Here is a 23,962-nt window from a genome sequence, read left to right on the forward strand (position 1 = left end):
AACACGTCCATACATGTCCTGCTCCTCAGAAGTTGGGCTTGTACAGTCCATTTAGACCCAGTGATATGCTCTTCGGTTTTGTTTTCTTGATTTGATTTTTTTTTTTTGTTGTTTTTTCTTTATATATATATATAAAAAACTTTTGATATGTATTTTGGAATCCCTTCAGCTACAGTTTACACTCTGCTAGGGAATCAGAGTGTTTTTTTTTTTTGCTTGTGGTGAGATGATTGTGATTGTTTGAATGTCTAGACGATTAAAGGAGAGATGGAGTGAGAGGAATAGATGACAAGTATCACTGTCATTTCACAAGGGCCACCGATTTCATCATTGTATGGAGTGATCAAACAAACAGATGTGATGTGCTGCTGCAAACAAATGTATTTTTCTAAACAATCATCCTTTTCCTGTTGAGAGAGAGAGAGAGTGAGCAGTTGTCAGTAGGGCACTTTTATTTTTTACATAATTGATTGCACATAAGTTCTCATCTTATTCATCTAGTGTTTTAAAGTTTCATTTTCATTTGAGAAGATGCTAGTTTGTATGCTTATCAGATAACGATGTGCAAGCTCTTATTTCATTCTGAAAAACTGCAGGTTTTAGGAACTAAAAATCTTATACAGTATTATTTTTATATCGTTTTTTTTTTCTCCTTTTTTTTTTTTTTTTTTAAATGCGTGTAGATTTTCATTTTGCCTTTAAACAGACAACACTGGTTATTTTGAATAATCTGATTTTTTTGGCAGATACAGTGCTGTGGTATCTTTCATGAGGTTTTCTGAAATCTCTCTCTTTTGAGACGTTGTTTGATATGAGACGGCGCACTATAACATTTACGTGAAATCCTGGAATATTTTTGTCTGTTTTGTCTCAGCTTTACATTCTCCCCAATGTTGTGTCATTTCATATGCCGTCATTTTGTATCTTAAAGGGTTTTTTTTTTTGTTTGTTTGTTTTTTGTTTTATTTTACACGTATGTAACAACATTCACATGCAAGCTGTTGTGAACCAGTTGTTCTTTCTTTCTTTCTTTCTTTCTTTCTTTCTTTTCCTTTTTTTTTCTTGCAGAGAAAAAACTTTATATTTGTGTTCATGTGCAATATACGTGCACTATGGACCAGAGAAGCTCAAGGATTATGTTTTTCTCCCTTGATGGTCATTCTTTCCGTTGTATCATAGTTTTGTTTATTGTCTCCTATGCAATTCAATACTCACAAGGATGTGTGTGGTTTTCAGTGTCTCAGTTTCACCACACCAGCTTCAGGATAACATAAAGCAATATTCTGCTTACAGTTGACTCAGGCTTTTTATTTTCTTCTTTTTTTTTCTTTTCTTTTTTTTTTTTTTTTTTTAAGTAGAGGTGCTATTTATTGCTTTCTGAAACAGTGTACTTAAGTCAGGATTGTCCACTGGTACAGCCGAACTCACTTTAGAGTACACTCAGGATACAACTTCACTGTAAGAGTTGGTGAGAATGTCATAGGTGTGGAATGTACTGGGGCATTTGATGGTGGAATTGAACACTCGTCAGTCTTGCTTTCTTATGAGATTTTCGGGAGTTTTTCTTCATGGTGTGAACAGAGGCTTCCCCCTCAAATGGGTTTGGATAAATTCAAATTTTGCTCACTTTAGGGGAAGATGCGTTTTTATTATCATAGCCCTTTAAAACTGTTGTAAGAGCAGTGATGACATGAGGTTTTGTGGTGAAAGCTCTGATAACATGTCATATCTGCCAGGTTTTTGTTGTTATGACAAAAACGTCATAAAGGGTTGGCTCAAGGCAAGTGTTGGACTTCAACATTGATACCTCTTTATTTTAACCTGTTCATGGATTAAGCTCATATGTGTATGTATGAAGCTTTTCTCATTTGGTGTGCCAGTGTGAAACCCCTGCATATTTCCTTTTCTTTTTTTTTTACTGGCTTTGAGCAGGCTTCTTCAGCCAAAGAATAAATTCATTGAAATTTACTGCATTGTTATTGTGTTTATTTTGTCCCTTAATACATACATTCAAAATTTCACGTACAATAACTGAAAGCACGTCGTTTCCTAGTTAGCGAATTGGGCGCCTTCATTCGCGGCCTTTTTTTCGTAAAGGAGGCACACCAGTCACAAGTGACGGTTTTCTTTGGACCAATCAAATAACACGATGTTGCCGGAGTGTTATGTTTGGATTCTGAGGTCTTACTGTATTGAAGGGATATTGTTCGTTGTAGGTAGTTAATATACTCAAATCATTTGATTCACTGTATCTTCCGTCACAGTATAAATCTTTTTTCGTGCGATATAATAACACAGAGTTAGTTGCAACAGCTATTTGTTTAGGCAACTTATTGTCTGCATGCAACAAGTTTGACCAAAACCAGTTAGGCTAATTTGCTAGCTGGAAAGCACATCTACGGGTAGTAACTAGACTGCGTACAACATTTGTAGCAGTTTATTTATTCTAAGTTTAGTGTACAACATTTGTAACAGTTTATTTATTCTAAGTTTAAAAGTAAGAAGTAAGCTGTTCTAGAGTGTCGCGTAGAACATATTCATATTATCAACATAAGCTAAAACCAACTTTATGGCTGTCAAAAGCAGTTAGGTCCTACTGGCCTGGCTCACTTTCCAGGCAGAAGTGAATGTGTCAGTTCCCAATGTTTAACAACGACACAGACTTGGTTGACGATGTGGTCTCTTTGAGAAAACAGTTGCGATTGACAGAGATCAGCTTGCAGTCTCTCGGAGAGCAGTTAAGGTGAGCTCATTTTGCTTCATGACAGGGGAAGAGGAGATATGTTTTGCCTAAGGCCCTTTAATTCATTTGAATTCGTGGTCTCCTACTTCATCTTTGACCCCGGAGTAACACGAAGGGCTTTGAAAACCTTATTTGAAATTCGTAATTAAAGTTACGCACATTTGTACCAGAAGACCTTTTTTTATGAAGCCTCTATTTTTTACAGTTTGTGCTAATTCAGCGCGACATATGGGAAGTGATTTAATCTATGTACATGTACCGGTATCATGAGTACTGCTCATGATACCGCTTTCAAACGTTCCAGTTAACGTTTGTTAATCTGGCCCTAACTGTGGCCTCTGAACTGCATCTCCATCATATTTCGCTTCTGTTATCATCTTATGACCAGTCATTTCAATTTTATGACTGTGGCATCTTCAGATAACATCTGTCTTGTCTATTGACCACTAGTCAGTCAGAAAACAGCATCGAGGAGACAAATGATCGGACACCATCGCCTACTTTACCAGCTCGTCTGACCCTTGAAGACCTCCAGAGATCAGATGTTGCACCTGTGCCGACGCGGCCTGATCCCTGCACTTTGGAAAAAAGCAAATCCAGTAGGACCACAGAGCACAGTGTGCACTGTGGAAACACACCCATTTGTGACTGCAGAGTAAGAGAGTCTGTTAAACTCAGCAGTCAGGCTTTGGACTTAAATGATGTTACGCTGTTATTGATTAGTCCATGGAACTTAGACTAATCAACAAGACCTCAGCAGCATAATCTTTAAAATAGTAATGTATAAAATGTAAAGATTAAAGCTTGATACAAGAATAAATTCTAATGGTATGAACTGTATGCTGTGATTTAATGATTATGGAAAGGAAGGTGTTGCTGTCAGACATTATAATAACAACACTGACAATGGACACTAAACTGTAATCCCTGTGGGTATCTACAATATTTAGCTTTCATTTTTCATAAGTATAAACCCAAAATCTATTTATGTGAGATTTCATGTTGTGATTCACAGTCTCGCTCAGCTCAGAACATGGAGATGGAAACTTCTGCTCTCAGGAGGAAACTCAACTCCGTTCGACAGGAGAACTCTTCGTTAGTTTTGGAAAACAGGCAGCTTATTGGTGACCTGGAAGCCACTCAGCTGGAGCTGGCCAACACCAAGTCCAAGGTACTGCACACTCTCTGTGTTTTTATTTATCTATTTTTTTTTAAGTAAAACATCTTAATGCTATGCACAACAGTCCTATAATTAAATATTTGATATTGGAATAAATTGGAATGCATGGATTGCGTTCCTCAGATACGTCTGCTGGGCTCGGCTGTTGGGGCAAAGACGTCTAGCGTGGCAGTGCTGAAGGAGCAGATCATGGGCCTGGAGGCAGATCTGGAGACTCAGACTAAAGCATTACTGTAACTCTGCTCTCTGACTGTCACTCGCATAGCTCTTTATAGTATCACTACACCTCAGCCTTAATCTTAGCTAGACTGGTGTTTGTCTGGCAGATGTTGTTAAGGGTTGCTTGTCTTTATGCTCTGGCAGGGATGCTGAACAGAAGCGAGAGGAGAGTCAGGAGGCAGTGGCCCAGAGTAACAGACTGGTGGAGAGGCTGAAAGAGGAGCTGAATGCAGTTAAAGCTGAACTGTCTGATAGAACTCGTCAGGGGAAACGGTGAGGCATAAGCCATGGTTTACTTTCTCAATAAACTCTGTTGTTGAATAATTTCGTTTCCCTTCAGATTGTGCCGGTGGACAGTTTTACTTTATCAAATGAATTCTCCGAAGCATTATGACAAAATGCTTCGTTCTTTTTTTTCATCTCACATAAATCATGTGGAAAATTTGCTGATGTGACACCGATCCTTTCGTTATTCTAAACCCTTTGTGCGGATTTTGAAATTCGTTCGTGTTGTTTTTTAAAGTGCGGAGCAGCAGAGAAACCAGGCCCTACGGAACGCGGAGAAGCTGACCCTCGCTTTCAAACACTACAAAGAAGATGTTACGGAGAAGCTAAAGAAGGTAGCTCATGACAAACTCTTCTCTGCTTAGAAGCTTTCCACTGATCCGTGAATTCTCAAGAACATGGCTGAAAGTCTTAAATAAACGAAATCTCTTCTCTGCCATTTTTTTTTTCATGTCTGTGTTATAAGGTAATGGAGAGTGAAAGCAGGCTGAAGGAGAGCCTAATAGAGTGTGACAGAGAAAGAGAAGAACTGGAAAAGAAGTGTGCGGAGTTGGAGAGAGAGAGGGAGGGGATGAGCCAGAACGTTAGGTAAGTCGTTAAACATCCCAGATCTGTTCAGGAATCCTGGGCTAGTTATGCACACATCACATTTGTTATTGCGACTTGGGTCCCTTGGACATAATAAATATGTCACTGGGAATATTACCGTATTTCTCCGTCTCCCCTGTTTAAACCACCTCCTCTCTTTCTCCGTCCCACTCTCTCTCCCTGCCGTAGTGAGCTGAGGGAGGGCTGTGCCCGTGCGGATGCTCTGTCTAAGGAGCGGGTGGAGCTGCAGGGGCGATTGGAGCATGCGTCGGAGAGGCTGAGCAGGTTGCAGAAGGAGCTGGCTCAGAAGGAGGTGGAGGTGCAAGAGGTGTCGGCGCTGAGGAAAGAGAGGGAGGAGCTGCGTCTCCTCACTGCTTGTCAGGAGCAGAGATTGGCCCAGGCCAAGAGAGAGACTGAACACAGCAAAGCGGAGCTGACCAGCCTGGAGTCCATTCTCAGTCTGTTACACCTGAGAGAGGTACGGGAACACACACACACACACACACACACACACACACACACAGACTCTTGATTTGGTGTAATAACCTCTTGGCAAGTGATTTATCATGTGGTTGGTTGATAAGCAAGGACATAGCAGTGTTTTTTTTGTTGGCAGCCTGCCAGGGCGCTGGGATTAGGCTGTGAAGTGTCTTGTAGATGGAAATTGGGACAGGAGTAAGTTGGTTATGATGTGATTGGAGTGAGAGTGCCAGAAGCCTAAGCGTCACGCATGGTCATTATGTGTGTCCGTTGCTTCTTAGTCCTTGTTTTTGACTCCATCAAAAAGATTTTGTGTCGCATTCCTCTGAGTGTGTGTGTGTGTGTGTGTGTGTGTGTGTAGTTTTGGTAAGACTGTAGTCCAGTATGGAGTTTTAACTTTGACTGTACGTCTGTTTTCAGACTCGAGAGGGACCGTTATGCGTGAACCCCTGTTTTCCCTCCCCAGTGGCTTACTCAGGAAGCACTGAACAACTTCAGCAGAAGTCAGGTGTGTTTTTAACCCTGTCAGCACAATTTTTACCTCCCATAAAAACAGTGCTGTACCAGCTTTGCAATGACATCCAAGGTTCAGATGCTGTCATCGCTTACATGCTGTCACATGTTAGTTCTGCTTCAGACAGAAAGCTTTTAAATAGTTTGGAAAACACTGAACATCACAACAGATGTGATTGTTAATTTTTGTGACTTGAGTTGCCTGTCTGATTGAAAAATCATCATGACTGTTGTGTATCTCGGTTGCTAGGATACCAGCAGCTGTTGGTTGTGCTGCAGGCTGTGGAGCAGGAGAAGACTCGACAGGCCAACGCGGCTCAGAGTCTGCAGGAGAAACTGAACCGAGCCCAGGAGGAGATCTCCTCCCTGCAGGCCTCCATCACCCAGCGCAGCTCCCACTTCCAACAGCTCCATAACCAGCTTCTAGACAAGGCTAACCAGGCCACAGGACTGGATAAAGAGGTGAGTGACAGCCTGGATACACATGCCTATATTCACCTTTAAACGTGTATGCAGTAACAATGCTTCGTGGATATCCTGATGCTTACAGAGCATCCAAAACAGGCTGCAAGTGTGTTTGTTTCTGTGTGTGTTCGTTTCTGTGTATTGCATGTGTGTGAGATGACCTCTGTAATTTACTGTATGTCTCCCTCTTGTGGCTGACATGTCACTATGCAGCTAAAAAAGAAGAGTTCACGTCTGGCTGTGCTGGAGAAACAGCTGCAGGAGAAAACCTCTGCTTACTCTCAGGCTGCCATGAAGACCAGCCAGTTAGAGCAGGAGCTGCTGGTAAAACACACACACACACACACTATATCCAATGACAGAAATCTCAGCTTCATCTCTGACACTATAGACAGTCGTTTTGATCTGTGATATCTCTCTTTTTAGGAAAAAAATAGCAGTCTCCAACATTATCAGTCCTTATTGAATAAGAAACAGAGGGACCACCAGCAGGCCATGGAGAGGACCAAGACTTCCCACTCAGAGAAATGTAAGGAACTTGAGGACAGGATAGAACTGGTGAGTTTCTGTATTCATGGTCCATCTCCTCCCAGGTCTCCAGCATTACTTTTTTTGTGTGTAAGAACATTTTGTCTATATTATCTATAACCCGCCACCCGCTGTGTGCGTGTGTGTGTGTGTGTGTGTGTTACTGTTTATAGCTGCAGTTGTCTGTGGAGCAAAAGAAGGCTCAGGTGGAGGAGTTGGAGCAGACTGTAGCCTGCCTACAGACAGAGAAACAAGAAGCCCAACACAAAGCCCAATTACTACAGGCTTCTCTGGACCAACTCACACAAGTCAGGCTGAAATTCCATTCTATCCTATTCTACAGAAACCTTTGTGCTCATTCTAATCAAATCAGTTCCATTGTATCTTTCCCTTTTGTAAGTTAGATTTTACAACTATAATTTTTCAATAATTATTAGATCCCTGTCCTGACTGTGTTTTGTGTGTGTTATTTAACAGGACAGAACGGTAAAAGCAAAGCACTATGAAGAAACCCTGCGTAAATTTGAAGAACAGGCGTCAGAGTCGGCATCTAAGGTCAGTCCGCCGCTCACTGCGCTCAGGGTAGTGTGTGAGGATGAGCGGGCCGCTTCAGTGTAGTCTGCTGTCTGCTGAAGCCTCAGCTGAGAAGTAATAGCTTTATGTTTGAACAGAACAATGGGATGAACTGATGGTAATCCATGTACGTGTTCTTCTGAATGCGGACTGTGTCCTAAAGTGATTGTGAATGGGACTGAGTTGTTGCAGAGATGTTTAAATGTTGTTTTAATGTAGTTTGGCGACTCACAGATCTGGTTGTGCTGTTGTAGGTGAAGGCTCTGGAGTCAGCGCTGTCCTGCTGTAAAGATGAAATTAATGTTTATCTTGAGCAGATGGAGGACATCAAAAACCAGTATGAGATGAAGTTGGAACTTAAGAATAGCCAGGTCTGTTCTACTGTACAGAAAACAAATGCACGCACGCATGCGCGTACACACACACACACACACACACACACACACACACACACACACACACACGGAATACAGTACACTTGCATCTATGTTATGATATATCGTGTTCGCTTTGGGACCGTTCGCATTTAAGGAGAAAATGCTTTGCTTGTCCGGTGTTTCCTGACAAATAATAAATCCTTAAGGGCTGTTGAGTCCTTAGTTGGCTGTCTGCTCTCTTTGCTCTTCAGGACTATGTGCACATGTTTGTATGAGGCTGTAACTGTGATGTGTGTGTGTGTGTGTGTGTGTGTGTGTGACAGCTGCGGGCACTGCAGGAGGAGGTGAGGAGTGTAACTCTGGTCTGTGAGAGATCCAGTGAACAGAACCTACAGACGCAAGAATCCCTCCAGCATCAGCAGAACATGCTACAGGACAGCACGTCCCGCGTAGCCCAGCTAGAGGAGAGCCAGAATCGGCTACAGAGCCAGGTATGGAGACACACACACACACACACACAAACATTTAGAACATTGACTGGCTAGAGGACTTATCTACAGATCCAGATAAACAAACAAACACACACACACACACACACACACACACACAATAGACCTGCCATATGCTCTGACAGAGTGATCCAGTACCACACATACACTGAGGACGTTTTCACATCTATAGACCGTTTTCTTTGTTCTGAATCAGGGACTAATTTGTTACAATGTTACATTCGCACCCTGGTTCTGTTTGTTTTCACACAGCAATATTTAAAAATGGACCAAAATTGTTAAACAAACGCCATGCGCAAGCAAACTGTTCCCTCAATGGTCAGAATTTTTGTGCGGGAATTCCATCACTGTCTTCTGAAAAGAAAAACATGGGAACAGCAAATCGAAAATAGAGCAAACTAACAATTTCATCATTCCAGTTGTCACGATTCTCTGGCTGTTATACCAGTGTTAGCAGTATGAGTACCATATTCACTTTGAAAATGAATCTAGACTTCATTTTGAAAATAGCATGCATTTCAGAAGAAGATGCGCTGCTTTGAGACACTTCAGTGGGAGAAGGCATGCTTTAAATATAATGCACACAGTGACACATTCACCTCATCAGGTGAGCTTAGTGATATTATATGCCTTTCATCTCATTATAATTTCTCTTTTTTAGCTTAAAGCCATTATTCCCCCATCATCGAGGAATTGCATCTTTTGTAATTTTTTTAATTTGACAACTCGTTATTAGTAGCAAGTTTGCCGACCACCCAGAATTTGTTGCCCATAATTCGAAGCATGCCAACCCACCCATCATCCGTTGTGTAGCAGCAGTGGGTTGTTTTGTTCCGTTGGATCGGATTACATTCTCACTGCAAAGGAACCGCTCCAGAGTTGTTTTAGTCTGCACCTTAGTGCGATTGCTGTGTTCATATATGCCCAAATGAGCTGAACTTGGGTGGAAATGCTCCAGGGTTTGAAACAAACACTCCGAATGAACTAGGTGTGAAAATGCCCTGACATTCATACAAACTTTTCTGATCATATTATACCATATGAAGTACCCTTCAGCTTGTTTGGTTATGATATTCTTAGTTTGTAATTTCATAAGCTTTTACCACATATTATGTACTGTTATAAGTGTTTTTTGAAATCATTTCATCATCTGAATCAGTGCATGATAGACTTCCTTGTTAAAATGAACATAGGTTGCTGTGTTTGCTTGGTACTCTAGTTTACAAAGTAGGCTTTCATAATCAGAAACACTGGAGACAGGGCAAGCCACAAACCATAAACAAGGTCATTAAGTTTTAATCTGTTTCCAAACAAACATTTCACTTTTATCCTATTACATAAGCCTCAGCTGTGGAGAATTTTTTTTTGTAATCTTTAAAATTAAAACTTACGTTTAAAGAGACATTTCTTTTACTTAATGAGAAAATCAGGCAAAATTTAGGAATGTCCTAGTTAACTGATATAGATGCCTTACTCTAAATCGATCAAAAAGCAAACATCAACTATTGAATGCAAGCACAAGTTCTGAAATGATATGACACAGTGAAAGACCATATATCTGTCAACCATGTTGACCTCAGGCTTCAAAATATATGGAAAAGATTCCAGAGCCGCAAGTTATCATTTTCTGTTTGGAAGAAATTTAAAGGATGATTGATGGAAACACTAAAGTGACACTAAACACTAAAGTCTAACCTTACGTCACTTTTCACAGTGTCATCATGCTACATGCTGGAGTACGTAATCATATTGAGCAGAGGTCTGCAGTAGTTTTTCTCAGGCATTTTAAACCTGTCTGTCTGAAAAGAAATGTGTTAGGTGATAGATTTCCTTATTAACAACACACCAAAGATCAGCTAAGCCAACTGTGCGCTTACATCATCAACCTAGAAGTTGTGATATCATCTTTGGTTGACTAATTGTGTTTAAATTTCAGATAGATGTTAGCAAGTCTGTCCTTATAGACTGTCTTTTAACAGTCTCCTAAGTATGTACCAAGAGCCTCCATACCATAGTCAGTGCTGAAATTCAGACACAGTAGTAGGTAATGCAGCAGTCTGATGGAAGACTCAATCTTCTGAGACTGAAGATAGTCTTACACTCACAGAAAGGGGAAGAGAGAGAGAGACATGAAACACACACTATTTGTAGTGGTGTTCTTGTGGTTTTACAGAGATAACCCATGTTTTTGCGGTTTCACCGATAACCTGTGTTTTCTCTGGTGTCTGAAGGTGGCCCAGTTGGAGAAGGAGCTGGAAAGAGAACGGTTCGCCCTTGCTCAGGAACAGAGGAGGAGAGAAGAAGAGATAGAAGAAGCCGGCCAAGAGTCTGAGAGGAAAGAGAGAAAGGCGGCGGAGCTCTCCGGCTCTATCATGTGAGTTTCCACTGATATCTGCCTCTCTCTTTTTATTCTGCTTGCTCCACTCCAGCTCTTTTTCTACTTAGTCATATGTTCTTGTCCTCGCCTTGTGATTTTCCAAGTCGCGGCCGTTATTCCCGTCTCACTCGGCCTTTGTGTGACTAGCGCAGGGCCACAGCGCTCTTGTCACAACGGGCCTCTGTGAGTCTGACGCACTGAGGCTGCCGTGAGATTGGTGTTTATGGGGCTTGGGCAGCATGTGGCCACAGGCTGTGGGTGAACTAGTCAGTTCACTGGAGGCTATCACCAGAGACTGTCCCATGACTACTCTGCTACTCAGTTACTCCTTTATGTCTCTAAGGCCAGCCTCTCCTTTGATTATGTGTGTGTGATTGCTGGTGTGTGTGTCTGTGTGTGTATATATATATATACACAAACCCACCCTTCAGCACTCATGCCCATATAGAACAGTGACGGGTCCAGAGAGAGGACTGTAGGCTTTGCTCCTTCTCCCCTAGCCTAGGAGGTTGGATAGAAAGTCAGAGAGAGAGTTGCTGCTGGTGTTTGAGGTAGTTTTGTTGTCCTCAGCAGTTTTTTTTCATATCTGTGCTCTGTGGATCAGTGGACTTGTCTTTTCTGACTTTCTTTTTCAGTGTGGCACAGCCACACACAACAAAGGCCAGTTTCAACATACCTAAAAACTGAACGACGATTATTAGGATATTCAGCGATGAGATGGAGAGAAATTTTAAAGACAGCATGTGCTTAATTTACAGCTGTGTGTGTGTATGTGTGTGTGTGTGTGTGTGTGTGTTGTGGTTCTGCAGGCAGCTGAGCTCAGAGATGAGTAAGTGTAAGGGCGAGCTGTCCGACATGGAGTTGGAGTTGATTCGACTCAGGAGGGACAGCAGCGCTAAGGCATCTCAGCTGAGCCAAATGGAGAGCACGTTATTGGAGACCCAGGGACTGCTGGAAAAGAAGAGCGAGATGGGTATGTGAATACCACAGACCTGCTTTTCTTCAAGGCTAACGCTGACTATTATAGTCCTTTTATGTTTTATGTTTTATGCCTACTTTTTACTAGAGTTTGAAAACAGGCTGTAAAAGCATAATCTGTTGCTTTAAATTTGCACAGCAGTAGTTGGCTTGTGTTACAGAAGGCCAAGATTCTTTAGATGTTGAACCTTTTCACGTGTATGTGTGATTTCTCTTTGTCTCATGACGATCAGAGTACAGTTTCAGGTATATTGGACTGATTCATTTAAACGTCTCTGATGTGCGTGTTTCAGTTGTAGATTTAGAGGAGAAGCTTCACCGGAGTGAAATGGACAGACGGAACTCCCTGCAGCGGGCGCAGCTATTGGAGGAGCAGTTGCATGCCGTGCGCGGGGAGTTGGCCGGCACGTTGGATCATCTGCAGGAACTGCGGGACGTGCTGCAGAGAACGCAGCTGACTGCAGACCAGCGACAGGCCGCCATGGATCAGTTGGCCGCAGAGCTCAGGTGAGCAGCTTCTTCTCAAACTCTCCTCTCTGAACGAAGAGCGTGCCTTCTCTGCCGTTGGCTAGAGAGCACATGAAAATGTCATCAGCTTCCGTGCTATTAGCCCAGGAGCACATGGGAGTGCCTTCAGCTTCACTGCCATTGGACAAGATTGAATGCAGACCATCCCATCTCACCTGATATTGAACCAAGTATTCTCTGTCTGTTCAATACTGGTCTCTAAGCTATCTTATGACCCGTGGACCTTTCTTTTATTGGTCAGTCAAGGCATGTTTATTTCTTTAACTCCTCATTACTGCAGACAGCGAGGTCCTTTCATTTTTTTTTTTTTAATGATTCCTTTCTTAATTGTACCCTTTTGCCATGGAAAACCAAAGATGGCCTGCCCAAACAATGAAACCCTAACCAAAGCTTTGTTCAAAAGAAGTTCCTGCTCTGCTCCCGGACTTGCAAACAATACAGTGCTGCTTGAATTTTTTTTCCCAAACCACAAAATGCCTTGAGGGCGGTGAGGGAGTAATTGTACATAAATGTATGTATATATGCACATTTTTCTTATCTCTGTGTTATCCTGTGTAATGTGAAGAAACAATGTTAGTTGTTTTAATGTGATCAAGCCAGTTTATCTGTTTTTCTCTTTCTCGTGTGAAAGTGATCATTTGAAGGATTATTTCCATTTCAGTCTCCAGTGTTATTTGCCATATTATCCTCAGGGCTGGTATGACTTTTTATGTAACCTGGCCTATTCATTTGTTTGATGTGAAACATCTGCTGAACTGCTCAATTGTCAGATATTCTGTCTATTATAGATGAGACAGACAGTTATTTTCACACGAATGTGAATGATTCATACACATTATGTACAAATATAAGGCTTGTTTGTGACTACTGATCAATGATCCCATGTTCACAAAGCACTTTTCACAAAGCACTTTTTCTTTTTTCTCCTTTTGGAAATATGATTTAATCACCACTTCAGACATGTCCATGTTTCTTTTATTAGCTTGGGTTTAGACTTGTGTCCGACGGCTTGCATTTGTTGGTGTTTATTCTCAGAGATAAAAAAAAAAAAACCCCATCTGAAACAGTAACCAAAATTCACCGCTCCACAAGACATGGCCCCCTCCCTTCCATTATATTATTACCTCATTCACAGTTCTGTTGCTATTGAGAAGTAACACCATAATTCCCCAACTGCACTGTTCCTGTTGACTGAATTCATGATACATGAATAGCCCCCTGGTAACGTGACAGATGGGAAGGCAACAGAGACTCATATGTCTGTTTATGTGGAAACACCACTAAAGGGGACATGACAGCTCAGGCAGCTGTAGTTCCTCAGTTTTTATCTGCCCTAAATCGAAGCTTTTGTCAGCGCTGTGACACAGCAGGGCTGAAGTTGTGTTGGCGTGCATCAGTGACCATACTTGCCAGAGGACTTCTTTAGCTTCATGTATTTAAAAAAAAACAACCCAAAAAAAACAGCCCAACACGCTTTGTCCGTGTGGCTTTCATGCTCTGTGGAAAGAATGTCAAACTCACACGTATCAGGACAGCTCAGCTAGAACACTCTCACCTCATACAACATGTCAGCGTGTCTGACAGACACACACACACACACACGTCTGTTTTTCGTTGCTGCAGCCTGAAACTGCACTGCTCTTTATAAGAGTTCTATTCATAATCCTGCTGCAATCGATAATAGTAATGGGAGCATGGCCTGTTCAGACTCTTTTATGTGACTGTATGCAGTCTTTGTCTTAGAATAGGGTTTCCTGATTTCTGTGAATAGTTCATAACTGTTCCCACATAGCTCTGTGTGTCCTGATCATGTGCATCACTCCCGTTACGATACGCCCTTTGCCTCCCCACACATGGGCTGTGGGGGCATATGTCAGATATGCTCACCAATGTTTTTACCAAATTGTTTTTTGCAATGCATTGATTGACAAGTCAAATTAAGATTAAAAACTCCAGCTTTGAGCTTCTGTGTTACAGACCAAGATTAGCTCGCTAGCTCGAATTTATGTTGTATTGTTGTTACTTCAGGCAGTTTTGTCACACAAACCAATAGCTGTACCTCTCTTTTACATGCGTGTGTGTGTGTGTGTGTGTGTGTGTGTGTGCGTGTGTGTGTGTGTGTGTGTGTGTGTGTTTGCAGAGAGAGTCGGCGTGAGCTGGAGGAGAGGAATCATGAGGTGTTAGATATGGATGCTGCACTGAAGGAGAGACAGGGGGAGCTACAACAAAGGGCAGAGCTGGTACTGACTTCGTAAACCACTACAAACACACACACACACACACACACACACACACACACACACACGCACAAAGGCACGAATGCTCCCCTCACAGATGAATGACCCAGTTTTGTTAGACCTAAACTACACTGGTTAACAGGCTTTCCAGCACCACAAAGCAGAAAGGGTTGAGAAGAATACTGTAAACACTGTAACTATGTGAAAGACGTGATTTGGCCTCAGTAACAACTGAATACAGGGAAAGTACCAGCTTTTCACCTCTTTTGTTTGGGTTTTTTTTTTTTTTATTTCAAACTTATTTTACTGTCTTTGTCTGGTCTTGCTACCGTCATGTATATTGCCAACCTAGAAGTCAAGTGTTAGAGAATAGAGACAAAGTTTACTGTCCTCTCTTTCTCTCTGCTCTGGTCTCAGCTGGGCCAGCTAGACGTGGCCATTAAAGAGCATAAGCTGGAGATGGAGAGGAAGGTGGAATATCTGCAGCAGACCCTGGAGGAGAGAGACAATGAGCTGAAGGACAGAGAAAAGCAGGTGGGCCGTTAGATTGGCCTAAGAGAGCCTGTGCTGCATTCGTTTGTGAGTCATTGATGAAGACTGTTTCACAGACTCTAATGCACTCTCTTTACTGTGTCTCTTTACAGGTGGAGCATCTGACTCAGAGACTGGAGTTGGTCAGAACACAGCTGCAGGGGAAGGAGGGTGTGGAGAGGGTGTGTGATCAGAGAATTAATGAAAACAAGAGACATGTTGGACATGTATAAGCGTGTGTTCAGGCAGATTCTGCTTGTGACATTTAGGAGCTGTAATTTCGTCATTGGAGCAATGTCGTTCGCAGCAGAGGTCACGAGCGCACAACTTTTTATCTGGGTTTTGATCTTGATTTTGTGTAGCTCAGCGGTGCTGAGTGAACGGACAGCAGCGAGAGAAAAGAAGCAAACAGCTGTTGAAGAATTCAGCTGCATTAAGCAGAACACTGAATTGAGTTTAACCTCAATTCAATCTTCTGCCCTAATCGCATCAGTCAAACTCCGGCATTACGGTCGGATTTCTCAAGCGTTCCTGATTTGTGGAGACACACGTTGAGCCCTCTGCAGGCATGAAACAAACTGAACAAGGAAATAGGCAGTTCATATTTACTGTAGTATTTATTTTAATAAGGTTCTCATATTAAATCCTGAGTTTATTTCAGGTTTAATCCACTGAGGATTTTTTTATTTCGTAATAACTTCAAATAACGCTGAGTGAATGTATTGGATGACATTCGTCTGCTAAGTAGATAAATGCAGTGGATTAAACCTCTTATCTTTGGCTTGGGCGCTCTCTCTCTCTCTCTGTGTGTGTGTGTGTGTGTCTTAGGATGTTGTGGAACAGTGCCAACAGCTGCGTCTGTGTCGGGAACAGCTCGAGCGGACTGCCCAGGAGCTGCATGATGCACAGTCTCGCTGTGACACGCTCAGCAGGCAGCTGGACGAAATGACTCAGCTAGTCCGTCAGAAGGTCAGGCCTGGCACGGTTCACTGCTTCTCTACCATAAAACTCAGGTTAAACCTGTAAGGCTTGGCACATTATGACAGAACTTCTGTAAACTCATATAAAGCAGCAGTGGATAAACAAACACTCATATAGCCCTGCTGAATATGACAAAAGGGCCAGTGATCGGCAGCAGTTGTATAATCTAGACAGAGGGAATACAGTGTTACAACTGTGCAAACTTTTAAGATGGATAGCTTGGGAACCACTTTGACATGGACTTTTAACAGATCATTTCCTCTGCCTGTGTACTCAGATTAGACTATTGACATTTGCAGTAGTTGTCAGTTATGGTTAGGACGTGCAGGGTTTTGTATTTGTGTGAAGTGTGACATGAGTGTGCATGTGTGTGCGTGTATGTGTGTGCATGCTTGGGTGTGTGTGTGTGTGTGTGTGTGTGTGTGTGTGGTGTTTGCAGGAGGATGAGTCCCAGCGGCTGTCTAAGGAGTTGGCCGTGATGGAGAGGAGTTCTGCTCAGGGCTCGGCTCAGCTCCAGGACACTGTAACAGCTCTGCAGGAGGAGCTGGAACAGCAGAGAGCAGAGCATCACAAAGAGGTTATATATCACTGTCATCCCTCAGAACAGTTTAACTTACCACTGCTTACACTTCCTCATACCCTAAACTTTATACCAAACTGTCTTACCTTGTAACTCACTCTCTCGCCCACAAAAAAACCTATGCTCGGACATCCAAATACCTCTTCCGCTCTCGACTTCAGTTTTTACGCACTATTTATATGTACACATCCATTTATGTTCTCTCACATGCCAACCTCCATAATTATCGCTTCATTTTTTTTCAAACCATGTTCTTTTCTTATTTGTTTTTTATCTTTAGTTTCATTTCCGTCTCCTACACTCTGCACAACAACACCTGATTCCCAGACAGCTGTGACTAGACAGGCCCTGTAACATCATGCTATTTCTGCCAAATCCTCCCGTCCCCTCAATGCCATCTCTCACTGTCACCTACATCACTGCTCTGCTATGGGCGTGTGTAAGGCATCATTAGGCGGTCAGGAGTTTCCAGAGCTTTTGTCTGCTTACCTCACTGTGTGTTTTCTTTCTCTCTCCAGCTGTGCATGCTTCAGCAGACACGTGGGCAGCTGATTAAAGTGTCGGATCAGATCTCCAGCAGTCTGCGTAATTCTCAGGAACAGCTGGCCGAACGCTTGCAACAGGCCCGGCTTCAGCTGGAGGAGGCCCGGAACGATGCCTCCACCCTACGGGCGGAGCTCCACGCTCGAGAGCACCTGCTACAGGGAGCCAATGAGGCGTTGCTCCTCAAGGTAGAAACCAAAGCTATGTTAATGAGATCCTCAGAGCTTCAGCCACTGTGGCAGATGTCTGTAGTGTAACACAGTATGTTAACACTTAAGGGTTTTGGATATTAAAGCTCTGAAGCAGGATAACTGAACGATGAGAGAAATGAAGTTGATGAACTGATCTTGGAGTTCTTCAGTTCAGCCCAGAGGAGCTGGCGACCAAGTTTGATATTTTTGATTAGGGTAGCCACATGGTGTCTGTTGTGTTAGGATGTAATAATTGGGCTTTGCTGTGGTCCATTCTTTGTAAAATTCACCAGCTGAATATGAAAGAATCGCAAAAGACAAGCACTTCTCTCTCTGTCTTAGGAGTCTGAAATCACTCGTCTTCAGGCCAAGATCTCTGGCTTCGAGAGGGCCGCAGGACTCTCCCAAAGCACCACCTTTCACAACCAGGAGAGTGTCCTCCTTTCTCGCTCCTCCCCTCACAAAGACTCTATCACTCGCACCCGTCTCTCCTCCCCGGCCAAACACTCCACTCGCTCCAGTCTCTTCTATGACTGGCCAGACGACACGGCCAGCTCGCCCGTAGAGTTGTCGGAGAGCGTTAAGGCCGGTGTTCAGGCGACCCTGCGGCAGCCTGAGTCCCCAAACCCTTCCTGGCAGGGCCTGAACTCCCGTGACGTCTCCTCGACGTCTGACCTCTCCTTTAATCCTCTCACATACATGGTGGACAGAGAGCCAGAGGATCCCGAGGAGCTGGGGGCAGATCTGAACTCTCTCTCAGGTATGCTGAGATTTGTCAACCAGACGCTGGCCCTGCAGGAACAGCACTCCCACTGTGACTCCAGTTCTCCCTTCCAACCCGATCGCTCATTCCCCCAGCTACAGGTCAGTGGAACCACTCAGAGAATGGTCGTAAAATCTTTAAATGATCTTCAATTTGACTAAAAGAGTTTGTGCGCAAGTACTGAATTAGCGTGTGCATATTAATGTACGGTATTTATCAGATGAATTTTATATTTGTAATAATGACTGACAGTACGACAAACTGTTTGACAGTGTTGCAAAAGGATCTTTACACAGAGTTGCCAAACACACTAAACCCTCCTTGTCCGCAGATTCGCTCTCTGTGGTTTCCGTTAGCCGTGGTCAACTGTGGTTGAAAATATGAAGTGAAAAATTCCAGAAATAAACAGTTCATGAGTTTTAAATTGCGTGCTGTTCTGAGAAGCGTGATGAAATCATCTTGGGCCATCCTGCTCAGGATGTGAATCAGTTTTTCTCTAAATTGAACTTTATCATAGCTATGTATATATAGGAAAAAACGTATTATTATTATATAGGGTTCAGTATTATCCGCGGTCTCAGGCATCTGCGGGGGGTCTTGGAACGTATTCCCCACAGATACGGGGGGGGGGGGGGGGGCGGGGGGGCTGCTGTGTGTGTGAACAGGAGGTTGGGTCCTGCAACGTCCTTACAGCAGTTAGATGTTATTGTTCACTTGGTTATATTTTCTTTCATTCACAGAACAGAGTAAGAGTTGATAGAGAGGTTTTCTGAGAACCATTAGAACATATGCATACACAATAAACTGCTTCTCGGGATCCAGAGAATTATAGTGTGACTGCACATCAATCGCTTTAACATTTACAGTGTGAATATACAGTTAAGCCCAAAATTATTCACACCCATGCCAAATTTGCATTTGCATGACCAGATTTTTTCACAGTGTAGAACTCCTTGTAATTTTAGATTATGCTTTGCACTGTGGCCACTGACACTTGAAAACACTTAGACGTGGCCTTGTAGCCTTTCCCCATCTTGTGAGCAGCCACATTGTGCAACCGGAAGTGCACACTAAGCTCTTTGGTTTTAGCCATGACTTGCAATTGACTAGTAACTCCCTAGAGAACTACTGTATGAACTATTCTCAATTTGAAGTTGATTAGAATGCTCTAGAACACGGTAAAAATGACCAAGACCATTTGGAATGGTATAGAAGATTGCATTTTCTCAAGAATATGCAACAATTTGAAGGGGTATGAATAATTTTGGACGTGGCGTTTTTAGTAAAAATGTAAAAAAGCATAGAAATAGATAGAATTTATCATTAACATCTCAACATCTTAACATGACTCAATGTTTTACCATCTTTTGTCGCTTCTTTATGTCATTTCCAGCCAGCTGAAATCTATTGGTCAAATAAAAATTCACTATAAATGCAAATTTGGCATGGTTTTGAATGATTTTGGGCTTAACTGTATATCGCCTTGAAAGGATGAGGAAGAATATCTCGACTGTGGCTTTCCCTAACTTCTGTTTATGCTAACAGGTGCATATCATTGTAATTGTTTATTTCATGATTTGATCTTTTCTTTTTTAGAAGGACACAAATGAAGAAGGATACAGCTCTACAGGGGAAGTTTCGTAACAGTCTACATCTCCGTGTTACATGCCGTGCTGAAATGTGTGTTGGGTTTTGATTTGTGGAAATGCTGCAGGTCAGATCTGCCTCTAATATGGTTCGATATAATTCAGTTGTTTACCGATCACACTGACCATGTGGCTGTTCAACCTCTGAGCCTGTCCCAGACTAAGCACATGTAGATACTTTGGTTTTTCAATGTTTGTATTTATTATTGTTTTTTTTTTTTACTGTGTTTTATATATCCCTTGTGGAGAATTATTTTAATTCAGCAAAATAAACTTATGTAAAATGAAAAACGAAGTGGTCATCTTTCTTCCAGAACCCTGGCTAACTCAAAGGAAATTACAGAGCATGAGCACAACTATGGACGTGTAAAGAAAAAATATGTTCGTTTATTTCCCCTTTACTTGTAACAGCTCTGGAGGGTTGAGATGATGATGATGAGATGTATCACTATGTCTGTTCTTTCCCTGATGACTCAAGACGATGCCTAACGCTTTAACAAACTCTACAAATTATTGTAGGTGTCTAAAGGATAAATGCACGCATCCATAGTCATTCAGGCATTTATATAAATATTTAAGTGACTGTGTTTGTGTTCAGATGTGACACTGTGCTGTCTGACCACACTGAAGTGTCTGTGTGGTGTGGTTGTTTGGCATCCTGTTGCCATGGCAAATGAAATCAAACAATGAACTTGAGTCTTTTGCATGTAGTTCTATAAAACCTGTTTTCACGAGAAAGGTGTAATTCTGGAGAAAAATCTGTTTGTGAGGAACTGAAATGAAGATAGGCGAGTTTGCTTGAACTGTAATGGGGGGGGGGGGGTTGGTTCTATCACAGGTCATTCCACTGAAATGCATGGAGTTGTGTGGAAAGACAGACACTCCTGCTGCCTTTGATGAAGGTAATTAACGTGTGCCTGCGTGTGATGTTTACTCAGGATCATTTTCTTTGCGTTGTTGTCTCTGAAGGTCGTAGGAAGCCATGTTTACAGTGAAAAGGGAGTGTTTGTTTTTTGAATGAAGGCTGACAGGGCAGTACTGTCACTGTTATAAAGTGAGGTTTGTTAATAGGCGTAGATGTTTGCAATGTTTATTGATCTTTACAACGGCTGGCCTTTAAATACAAAATGGTGCATCTGTTCCTAAGGGACTTCTTCTAGGAATAAACAACACTCAAACAATGTTTTTCACTGCTTGTTACAAATTCCCTGAAGGTTTTACTCTTTGATCATTCAGAAAATATTAATAGACCATTGGGAACATTTTCAGTCATTCTTTGTCATTAATGAAAAGATCAGAAATGAACCAATATCCGGAGCCTGCCCAGTCAAATACACAGCAGTATGAATACCACCACTACTACTACTACTAATTCTTCTTCTTCCTCTTCTTCTTCTTCTTCTTCTTCTTCTTCTTCTAATAGAACACCCCCCACAGAGAGGCTTACTGAGTTTGAGGCTTCTGCCCTCGTTACAGAGGATGTGGTAGTAGTTATACTGAGCCATTGCCGGAAAGACACACTACACACACAAAGAGTTGAGGTTATGCTTCTCAAATGCTCCACTTCTTTAAACTCAGGGTACATGGACTACTTCTGTTTGGTTGTTCATATTAAAAATGCACATTTAGCTCCCCAAAAGATTTTGAATGATTTTGTCCTTGAGTTTGATTTTGTGTGACTGTGTGTGCATGTATTTTTTTGTGGTTGTTCTGTTGTTTTTGCATTATTTAAAGGTGGCCGTTCACAATGTACCTGTTTACAAATAAAGTGAATATCTGGTTGTGAATTTGAGAAACTGAATAACCTTGTTCTACAGTGGACTGAAGTTTTCTTGTTCTTGTTCTTGCTTTTGTTCTTGTTCTTGCTTTTGTTCTTGTTCATCATCATTATCATCAACTTCTACATCTACAGTCTCTCTCATAAAATTTGTTGTTCAAGAACATCACGCCTGCCACACGAGTTCTGTTGCCTCAGGAAGTGATGGTGTTCCTTGGCATGTGGCTGTGAGGTACAAATTTTACCACAGAGGGTTTTTTTTGGCCCAGCTTGATTCTACATGGTAGAACTGAGACATTGTCATGTGTTTTTGTCATTTTAGTACACAGAACAGTCCCTCTCTCAATGGCTGATCACATAAATACATCACATGCTTTGCCTGGATTATGCATTGCTTTTGTGTTGGAAATGGACTGTGAAACATCAAACACTCCGGAGGTTATTCCTTCCAGTATGGTTTCCATTAGATGACACATCCATGACTTGAGTTAATGTGTGATTTTAACGACACGTCCGTTTCCATGCATTTGTGTTGGTGAGCTTCAGTCCGATCTACACTGATTACTGTCAAAGCCATTTCCACAGCCATAGCCAATCCCTTGTAAAGCTGATTTGACCACCAGGACTAGTACATCATATTTCATCATCATATTTGAAGAGCTAAACACTTGGCATGTACTTTTTTTCATTGCTCATTTAGGAAGTTCTATTCATTTAATGTATATACAGATGTTATTTAGTTACATTGTGTTATTGCTCACACCATAAGCTTTCACAACAGTCCTGAATCCATCACTTGTTCTTGGTTATTGTCCCACTATAGTTGTGGAAGATATCAGTGTTTGAGCCTCTGAAATCTCCCAGCTGCAGCCCTTTGCTATTAAACTCCCCCAGTAAACTGACATTTGAAATGTAAAGCTTCCCCTCTTTGTGTCCCAGCAACTGTTCCCATGGTGCTCTGAAGGGCTGCAGTGGTTTGTCTTGTTCTGTTTGACGAAAGAGTGACCTTGTCGCAGCCGTCATCAATGGCAAGAATTTACCATGAGAAGATTTATTGGAGCCCAAGCTTTCCTTTCAGCTGCACCTATGTCCCTTCTGGTTTATGTCCCTGTAATCTTCACTGTCCTATGAAGTCACTGCAATCTTTAGCCTCTTTATCTCTGAGACTCTCTTTCCATTACTTCTGTCTTAATGAGATGTGAGAGGGGCATTTTGGTCCAAGCTTTCTAATCTAGTGGCTGAGACACATTTCCGTTTGAGAAAACAAGTCCCTAGGTGAGGACAACACCATCAGTGTGTTTTTGAAGCTTCTCGTTAGGAACACGCCTCTCCCCACACACAGGGTAAATTTACCATGATACTGTTCATGATTTTAGGTGAATGACTGTGAATGCAATGACTATGCAAGAGTTTTTTGGGAGGATGGCATTATTACTGTAGTCTGATCCAGTAAATCCTACGCTGTTATAGGAGTCCAGTGTATGGAACAGAGGAAGAGAATTTGTGTCTGTGTGGCCTAAAGATTATCTGCAGTAGTGCTTTGTTGGTCCTGAAACACGGAAGAACATCACTTTTCTCATTCTGCAGTTAGAGTCTGTCTGCTCCCACAGTGGTCATTATCACCCTGAGATAACTGAGACAAAAAAACACATTGTTTGGCAAGATGACAGACATTTCCCCTTCACTGTTCACCATTTTGTTTTGAATTTTATGTGTTAGGGTTTGGTGACAAGGAGTTAGCTATTGTGTGTGTTTGTCCATGAAAGTAATCATGCATGTACCAAGAATGAGATCTGCCAAAATCATTAGGAGAAATGATGTCAAAAGCAATTTTTTTCCCCCTGTCTTTGGAAATGTGATGAAAGCAGTGCTGCATTGACAAAGCTTCCTTTTAGAAGCAAACATAATTAGATGGCGTCTTGATAAAATTGCATGGACTAATGTCTGAGCATACATCAGAGATGCTTTGTGTATATATTATGTTTTGAATGTATGATTTATTGGAGCAAACTAGATCAAAATGAAACAATGCAGCTTTATTTAGTTAAAGAGTTAACCTTTGCATATGACTCAAAAAAGTGTGACCATGTCCTTTTCTGTGCTGAAAAAAAACCCCACATTCTTCATAAAAGTAATTAAGTTTAGAGCTAAGTGAAAACAGGACAAAATCCTGATTGTGCCATCCTTAGTTCTTGACATCTGATACCGTTTTAAAATGTCTGACAGGCCTGGGTTTGTACATGGTGCCAGGAGACGATAAAAGGAAAGAGAGGAGGCCTTTATAGAACTGCTTTCGCTTTATTACCCTGGCATCTGTCCCACACTGCGCATTGTGTAGATTCATTGCTCTGCTCACGGGTTGGGCTTGGC

The 23,962-nt window shown here is 42.0% G+C and overlaps 1 protein-coding gene across 1 annotated transcript; it reads left to right on the forward strand.

Moving 5' to 3' along the window:
• The first annotated feature begins 2,642 nt into the window (after positions 1–2,642).
• ccdc18 (coiled-coil domain containing 18) lies at positions 2,643–19,849 on the forward strand. Its single transcript, XM_030774740.1, has 27 exons — positions 2,643–2,743; positions 3,194–3,398; positions 3,759–3,914; positions 4,047–4,156; positions 4,287–4,415; positions 4,666–4,762; positions 4,894–5,015; positions 5,205–5,493; positions 5,916–6,003; positions 6,259–6,470; positions 6,687–6,797; positions 6,900–7,031; positions 7,175–7,309; positions 7,479–7,556; positions 7,829–7,945; positions 8,275–8,442; positions 10,692–10,834; positions 11,647–11,810; positions 12,109–12,322; positions 14,484–14,583; positions 14,998–15,114; positions 15,225–15,293; positions 15,940–16,080; positions 16,532–16,669; positions 17,191–17,403; positions 17,749–18,270; positions 19,766–19,849. The coding sequence occupies exons 1-27, from the start codon at positions 2,643–2,645 to the stop codon at positions 19,811–19,813; spliced, it is 4,119 nt and encodes a 1,372-aa protein (XP_030630600.1). The 3' UTR covers positions 19,814–19,849.
• The last annotated feature ends 4,113 nt before the right edge of the window (positions 19,850–23,962 follow it).

The sequence above is a fragment of the Chanos chanos genome, chromosome 5 (assembly GCF_902362185.1).
Source record: "Chanos chanos chromosome 5, fChaCha1.1, whole genome shotgun sequence".
Classification (NCBI taxonomy): domain Eukaryota; kingdom Metazoa; phylum Chordata; class Actinopteri; order Gonorynchiformes; family Chanidae; genus Chanos; species Chanos chanos.

Excerpts from the sequence above, each read along its gene's own strand:
- ccdc18 (XM_030774740.1), top strand. The coding sequence starts at position 2,643 with ATGTTTAACAACGACACAGACTTGGTTGACGATGTGGTCTCTTTGAGA. Across the intron at positions 3,915-4,046 it reads TGGCCAACACCAAGTCCAAG|ATACGTCTGCTGGGCTCGGC; the intron begins GTACTGCACACT and ends TGCGTTCCTCAG. Across the intron at positions 15,294-15,939 it reads GGAAGGAGGGTGTGGAGAGG|GATGTTGTGGAACAGTGCCA; the intron begins GTGTGTGATCAG and ends TGTGTGTCTTAG.